Raw genomic sequence first — 8630 nt, 5'->3', positions numbered from 1 at the left:
GACAGTAATGTTACGCCCCTCACCATTCTGTGATGCCGTCTCCCAGCACGACCAGACAATTATACTGATTATAATGACTTATACTGTCTTTTTATGTGTTAGGTTAAAGGTACATTGTGTCGCGTAAACATAAAACCATGTCTGCATTTGTGATCAGAGAAATGACAAACAACAAGTACTACTCTACACTGCTCAAAACTCACGTTTGAATCATCAGTGGCAAATTCTTTAAATATGAAAACATATTTACAGGCTGTGAGTCAGAACAAGACATTGTAGGCTACTCTCCCAGGATCAGAAAACAGTCCTCCATAAAATGTGCTGTACACATCTGAATATTTAATAGTGGACCTAGTAGGGACGTCGAATAGATGTCCAGAATTGGTCATGGACCGACGGACCCAATATAGACATGATCTGCACGTCTATCCGACGTCCAATGTTTAGTGGGTTTGAGCGGCGTTATGCAAATCTTCCTAGACTGAGTAAACATGGGAGTGTGTTTAAATGAGGAGCTATAGGAGTGCGTGGACTTGAAAACTTGAAAACGCATTATATGACCCCTTTAAAATAGTTTATTGTTGATTTCTCAAAAAGGGACACAAATAGATACGATCCCTAAATTGAGCGTAAATAAGAAGCGCAGAAGCATTACGTTTTTAAGGTGGAATGGATAGTGTCAATAAGAAGCTGTGAATAAGAACTTGGAATCAGCCTCTTAGAATAAAATAAAATGAGTTTTCTTACTACTGCTTCTTAGTACTAGAAAATTCCCCACACAGATTTCACTGCATGTTCAAGTTGATCATGCAAATTCAAACAACAAAAAGATGCTGGGCTTGAAAGTGACATCTTTGTGAACTGTGCTTAATACATCTCTACGCTACTGACAATGGACCTATTTTTTTACCGGTTTTACCTGTTCCATAAACCTCCACCTCACACAGCGTGAGATGCTGGATGTTAGGAATGTACATGTTCACATAACGACCTTCCATTCCCCCGCAAGAGAAACTGACAGAACTGCCTACTGGGACAGATGAAGTGACACCACATCTACAGAGAGAAAGAGAGAAACCATGACACAATCAGCTGACCTGCTCTAATCCAGTTCTCCTGACACATTCATAACTGTTTTCATAACTTCACCTGGGATTGTTGTTGCCATTGTTTTCCAGAGAGTTTCCGATGCGGATCTCTACTCCAGTCGTTTGATCCAGACAGCAGTCACCTCTGTTGGTGACGGTCACGCTGGAAATGGAGTAAGAATCCAGCAGGTCCAGCCTCCACCACGGGTTGAGCTGGTGTGATGTGACTGAGCAGCTTGAGGCTTCACCTGGAGCATATCTGATGCCGTCGATGGCCTTTGCAGCTCCCCAGGTGTAAAATGTGGCGTTTGCAGCTCCCCAGCCATATGTGGACGACTGTACAGCCATTCCTTTTAATGCCAAATTCTCTAAAAATATTTAAAGAGACAGAGGGTCAAGACTCAAATGTGTGAAGTTTCAGTACATTTAATTTGCTTTTTAATATTCTATTCCAACCCAAAACACTCAATTACATTTACTACTACATTAAAATCTTCTATTTTTAATAGATCTGCACTTACATAAACTCAAAATGTATTTTGTATTTTATTAATCAACATTAACAAAGATCAATAAACAATATAAGTTGTGTATTGATTAATGTTAGTTAATGCATGTTAACTAATGGGACATTAGTTACTACTTTTTACCTTCAACGTGTTCTGAACTCCCCTGAATGGAAAAGACACCTGTTACAAAAACAAAATATTTCCATTGCTTTCTGGGATGTCCATGAGTTGTATGTTGCATTTGATTCTTTAAATATTTTCATAAAGAAAAACTAAACAGCATCTATAATTGTACATCATTTGATTGGTGTGTGTCATTTATACTCACCCAAAAGTAAGAAAAGATAAGAGAGTTCCTCCATCTTGTTTTTTAAAAACCAATAACCAGATAAGTGTGATGGTCAGATATGACAAGGGTGTAATTCTCCCCTTCTGCTGTCTCTTCTACTATATATCCCTCTTTTTATTTGTGTTTCTCTTAGCAGCTCGATTCTCAACGCTTAGGAAAATCTGGCTGGATGTTTGCTTAATATATTTCACACATCACAGGTCAAGGCTGATTTACTAAACAAATCTGGTAAAATGTAAATTATTTTATGACTAGTATTTCAGAATGATTTTCATTTTTTTTTTTTTTTTTTGCTTGCGTGCATCCATCCATGAGTTTCATTTTAAGTGTTGGTTCAAATTAAGATTATCTCTTAAAAGGAATCATCTAAAAAAAAAAAAAAAGTTAAATTAACATAACAATGACGTTTGTAGTGATTTGTTTTCTTGTATGAGGCACTTTTATTTTATGATTCAAGTAGTTTATACTGAATGAGAAAAATTATTGTGGTAAAGTATAATAAAATTAATATATAGCACATCTGAATGAAAGCAATGGGATAAATAGTCTAGAAAAAAAAAAACTTGTGTGATTTTATTTATCGTTGCCAGCTTGACATGAACAGAATTTGTGTTTTTATTCCCAAGTAAATTCAATTATATATATATATATATATATATATATATATATATATATATATATATATATAAACTAGGTCTGTAACTAAGATTAAGTCCATGCAGCCTTTCATTCGTACTAGTAGTGTTACCTTGTCTGACATGGATCATCAACCTGCTGTGATCTTGTGAGATACTCGTTCAGAGCAGTCTTTAACCCTTTAGGTGCCAGAGGTTTTTTTCCTAAAACGTTAAATTTTGACATCTTAAATTCAAAAGGCTATATCTTAAAAGTGATAAAAGATAGAGACTTTCTGTAAATTATAGAAATATTAAGGATGACCCAATGTTTATGTAAAAAAACTGTGTAAAGCATTACTAATAAATGGTAGAAACAAACCGAATGCATGTAGCGGTTGGCCTTTTGCTATAGAGATTTTCAATTTACTACATACAGCAGGCACTCTGATTCCATGTATGAGGTATATATATATTATTCATATGACACACAAACACAAGTAGTCAAGAATTGTTTAGTTCAAAAGCTAAACCTGACCAGCCGTCAGCTGCACAGATCTCATTAAGAGGTATGCCACTGTACAACGCCCATGAGGAGGCCATTCCTTTTGTGGTGTGGGATCTCACACCAATAGAGCATGTCAGTCTTTCTGATGCATAAGCCAGAGCTATAGCATCAACAATCCAGCAAGACAGTCTTTGCTTAGTGACCGGCAGACCCTTCTGGCGGCCTCCAAAGCAAAACAACAGCTGTTCAGACTGGCTAAACAGTTTAGAACGTTCCACATAAACTCTCAGAGCCCTAATAGGGCAGAGAGTGTTTGGTCCCTGCTCGCCGTCTGCAGAGGGGAGTGCCAATAGGGACATTACTTGCTCTCTAAAGGGAGTAGAGAGCACTTTGACCTTGCTGTCAGTGAGCCCAAACTCAAAACACGAGGCACTGACTGACAGTGCTTGTAAGTGACCCACACGCTTAACAGACGCTAACGCAAAGAGAAAGGCCATTTTAAATGATAAGGGCCACAAGTCAGCCAAACAGAGCGGCTCAAATGGGGGCCCCTAGGACCACGGATAAGTCCCAACGTGGGGTATTCAGTATCCTTGCACCCTTCAGAAATTTAACAACCAAGTCGTTTCTGCCTATTGAATGGCCTGCCACGAGAGAATGATTCGGCATGATGGCCGCCACATATAGTTTGAGTGTGGATGGGGCACGCCCCTTATCCAGCAGATAACTCAGCACGCAGGACACGTCACATGAATACAGGTCAACTTGCCATTCAGTGCACTAAATGAGGTATAGTAACCATTTCTGGCCATAGAGCCATCACGTGGCGGCACCCTTGCCTCAAGAATGGTGTTGCTTCCTCTTGCTGGGAGCCTATCAGACTCCAGTCGAGGCACCAGACATGAAGGCTCCACAACTCTGGGCGGGGATGCTAAATCATGCCTTTCACCTGTGAGAGAAGGTCCCTCCTCAATGGGCCATGGGGCCATCGTTAACAGCTGCATCAGCTCTGGAAACCAAGCCTGGTTCTTCCAGAGCGGAGCTAATAAGAGGAGGGAGCATTTGGTTTCCTTGATTCACCTGATGATCTGGGGAATAAGGGCGATAGGAGGAAATGTATACAGGCGAGCCCTGGGCCAGTCGTGGGCCAGGGCATCTCTCTGTACCGAGAAAAATGTTGGACAATGAGAGTTGTCTTCCGAGGCGAAGATGTCTACCTATGCCTTCCCGAGTACTGCCTAAATTCGCTGTACCATCTGAGGATGCAGTGCCCAATTGCCTGGGGCTAACTTGCCTTTGGACAGCATGTCCACTCCCAGGTTCATCTTGCCGGCACATGAACCGCTCTCAGCGAGAGGAGTTCTTTCTGTGCCCAGAGAAGGAGGCGACAATCCAATCTGTATAAGGCGTGAAACCTGAGGCCGCCTTGGTGATTGATATAAGACACCACAGTCGTGCTGTCGGAACGGACCAGGACGTGGTGGCCTTTGATGGCTGGAAGGAAGGAATACAGGGCTAAGGAGACTACCAACATTTCCAGGCAGTTCATATGTAGGAATCGCTGCTAAGCTGTCCAGGAGCCGAATGCCGGATTGCCCACCAACAGCTTGCCCCAACTGTAGTTGGACGCATCTGTCATGATCACTTTCCTTCTGGAGCCCACGCTCATCCTGAGCATTCAGTTCCCATTCTGGTCTTGCTATAAATATATATATATATATATATATTAGGGGTGTACCGGTACGCAAAAATCACAGTTCGGTACGTACCTCGGTTTTAAAGTCACGGTTCGGTTCATTTTCGGTACAGTAAGGGAAAGAAATGCAAACATTAAACTGCAGGTTGTTTATTACTATAAACTTTTTTTAACAATTTGTTTACACTTTTTTTAAATACTTTTTAATAAAATATATATCAAATAAAAAAAGAATAAGAAATAAAATACTGCTGCAAAGTTCTCCACTAAATAAAATACTCTCAGTCTCAAACCAATATCATATAATAAAATATAATGAAAAATATAAATAAATAACTATGATTACAGTGCAGCATTACCAATCCCAGCTTGTAGGCCTGCTCATATTTAAAATATATATATATACATTTTCCAAAGTGTAAAGTGCAGCATGAACAGTTTCAGTTTTTAGACCTGCTCAGATTTCATTATTGCGTTGGACCGATCGGAATTAAGAGCAAAGGTCTGTTTAAATGCCGACGGGAGCTGCGTTTGAATTACAATCGTTTTTTCCCTAGTTGTAGTGATGTTCACACTCGCGTGATGCCTTTTGAAAACTTTAGGCTGGTGACACACTGGCATATTGCACCTGTCAAACATAGTCTATTTTGTCGTCAATACCGTTGACGGTGTCCTTTATCAGTAGGCTTTATATTTATGCTCAACATGAAGTATAGATATTGTTGTCGTGAAGACAAGAGCCTGGTCTGTCGGCGGTCTCCCTCTATGTCACCTACAACAGCAGCAGCGCTTCAGGCACCATTCTGGTGTGTAAAGACACAGAAAACGCGAAGCAGGTGTCACGCAACTGACAAACAGCAGAAACGCCACGCTCACACCACGCAGCCAGTGTGTCACCGGCCTTAGAATCATCTGCAGGGCGGGATTTGCGCTGAATGCAAAGACTTCCGCCACTTAATATGTTCGTTTGGAAACACGAAAATGTATATGTTCCGCAAACAAAATATTGCATTCAGTCATTCGGTACACACGTGCACCGTACCGAAAGCCCTGTACCGAAACGGTCCGGTACGAATACACGTACCGTTACACCCCTAATATATATATATCTTTGTTTTGCTTTGACCTCTAACCAACCCAACAACCCCTCAAGAAGTGTGGTACAACCTGAAAATAGCTCATGCATGCTCAGTGATTGAACGCACAATTGGGTTACTCAAATCCAGTTGAATCTGCTTGGATGCAGCTGGTGGAATGCTGTTATATAGGCCAGAGAAAATCTGTCAAATTGTTTTAGCGTGTTGTGTACTGCACAACATTGCAATGGCATGGGGTGTACCTGCTCATTATGGACCACATGCACAGCCGGAACCTATGGGTGACGAGATGCACGCGCCAGCCCAAGCAGCGCTTCAAGCATGCCTTCGGTTGATACAACGTTTATAATGGTATATAATCTCATTCTATTTTCTAAATAGCTTTTGTAGCTTTTTGCTTTTGCTGCAGTGGAATTCTATAATTAAGCAAATTGAATTTGTAAAAGTGCTTTTAACGATTGCAAAAAAAATTGAGGGAATATTAAAACGCACCAGAAAACAGAAATTTGCTACAATATTTATTCACTTATGTACTTCTGTACCAGCCAAGCAATGCAAACAATTTTTTCAGTTACTCATTTTTTTCCCATAGGCCAGCTGCCACCTCCTTAACGGCAAGGAGTAGGGCATCTTGACTAGCGAGCACCTGCCTCTATTTACGTCCAATCAGGAAGTAGTCACCTAAAAGCAAGTGAAAGACAAAGTATATCACCAGATGTATCAGATGGAAATTCTTGTAAAAACTTTGCAAATCACCAGGAACAAAGTGTAGACAGCCGTAGAAATTTGCTTTTGTTTTTTGTCCATGATGAATTATACTGTATGTCATAATATCTTCTGTATATAGACTTGATGTACAGTATGTTAACAATAGTAGCTCTAGATCAGGGGTCTCAAACTCAATTCTTGGAAGACCAGAACCCTGCAGAGTTTAGATTCAAACCTCATTAAACACACATGATCACATCAATGTTCAAAGTGACAAAGTCACATCAAAATGATTCAGGCTTATTTGAAAACTACATGGTTTCTTTGTCAGAACAAAACTCAGCAGAGCTCCGGCACTCCAGGAATTGAGTTTGACAAACCTGCTCTAGATGAACCCACAGACCTTTAGTTCATGATTTCCACTCCATCAGTCTGTTCGCTGATAATTTCCATGTTGTTTTGTGTGTATTTGAATGATCTCAGGCAGGATGTAAATCAGGAGCTCTACAGGAGTCTATCATCTGCTCAAAGAGCCATCAATTCATACAGGTCTCAGACTGTACACATTTCTGGCTGTTTTGCCTCAAACTCAGACATAAGCTCCACTGTAAGCTTAAAATGTTTGTCACAATTTGCATAGTTGCAGGGAGAACGCAGGAGTAAATAATCCACTTCTTCGTCTTTAATACAAACACGCTGGGGAAATCCAACATAGGAAACTTTTCGGCAAACAAACTAGTTACTTAGTAGACCAGATGACCAACTAAGGAACAGACAGGAACTAATAAATACAGGTGCGCGAATAATCAATTAGCTCAACAGGAACAAAGACAGAAGTAAAACAAGGAAACAGAGGTCCATAACACTGACAAGTGTTCAGAAAGACACTTTTTTTGTGACAAGGATCAACTGGAATGTTTTCCTTCAACATTATTTTCCTTCACATTACTGATATCTTCTTTTGTGAGGTCAATCACCCAACATTCAAAATATATTTAGGTCTAAGTTGAAGATTTATTTGTTTGGATTACAGTTTTAACATTAACTTTTTTTTGCACTAAAAAAAAACATGACATAGTTTATAATTAAATATTTGCATTTATTTGATCCAGTTAAACATTAAGAAAAAATTAATTAGTTAAACTTCTTATGTTTAAAACATATTCAATTTACTAGTACTTTTACAGAAATCTGACCTGTTTCATGTGTGCTCAACAAATAGGCATTACATTAAGTTTTTTAATTAGTTAAAACTGTATAATACAGTACATAATTAATGTATGTGTTGCGAAGAACCAGATGGAGTTTGATCCATTTGCCCTAGCCTTTCACTGTCAAAGAGCAAAGACTCGAGAGCGCGACTGACCAGGTGTGTGAGCTGGCAACACCGTGCATCGTGGGAGTATTGGTGGAGATCGAGGGCGTGGAGGAAAGCCCTGCCCACACTTCTGCGACTGAGGGTGAGCTGCATTCGGTTTCTGGGAATTATATGTAGGGATTAATGGACCTTGTAGACTGGTTTGTGGAGGTAAATCCTGAATCTCCTGTTTCTCCGCTGGTTCCACCCAGCCCTGAATTTCCTGTTTCTCCGCTGGTTCCGCCCAGCCCTGAATCTCCTGTGTCTCCGCTGGTTCCATCCAGCCCTGATCCTCCTGTATTCCCTCCCACTCCCACCTCCTCCTAGATCAGTTGGTTCCTCTGCTCCATTTCCGCTGGTTCCGTCCAGCCCTGAATTTTCTGTTTCTCCGCTGGTTCCGTCCAGCCCTGAATTTTCTGTTTCTCCGCTGGTTCAGTCCAGCCCTGAATTTTCTGTTTCTCCGCTGGTTCCGCCAAGCCCTGAATTTTCTGTTTCTCTGCTGGTTCCGCCCAGCCCTGATCTTCCTGTATTCACTCCCAGCCTCCCTCTCTCACCTCCTCCTAGACCAGTCAGTTCCTCTGCTCCATTTCCGCTGGTTCCGCCCAGCCCTGAATCTCCTGTTCCTCCACTGGCTCTGTCCAGCCCTGCTCCTCCTGCATTCCTCCCGGCCTCCCTCTCTCATCTCCTCCTAGACCAGCCAGTTC

General features: G+C 41.0%; 1 protein-coding gene across 1 annotated transcript; it reads right to left on the bottom strand.

Moving 5' to 3' along the window:
• Window positions 1-476: 476 nt before the first annotated feature.
• Window positions 477-1436, bottom strand: LOC132095823 (fucolectin-5-like). Its single transcript, XM_059500910.1, has 3 exons — window positions 1150-1436; window positions 920-1056; window positions 477-481 (listed from the first exon to the last, which is right to left on the bottom strand). The coding sequence occupies exons 1-3, from the start codon at window positions 1434-1436 to the stop codon at window positions 477-479; spliced, it is 429 nt and encodes a 142-aa protein (XP_059356893.1).
• Window positions 1437-8630: the final 7194 nt, after the last annotated feature.

The sequence above is a fragment of the Carassius carassius genome, chromosome 2 (assembly GCF_963082965.1).
Source record: "Carassius carassius chromosome 2, fCarCar2.1, whole genome shotgun sequence".
Classification (NCBI taxonomy): domain Eukaryota; kingdom Metazoa; phylum Chordata; class Actinopteri; order Cypriniformes; family Cyprinidae; genus Carassius; species Carassius carassius.
The sequence above is the reverse complement of the archived record's forward strand: the minus strand, read 5'-3'. Positions and strand labels throughout refer to the sequence as shown.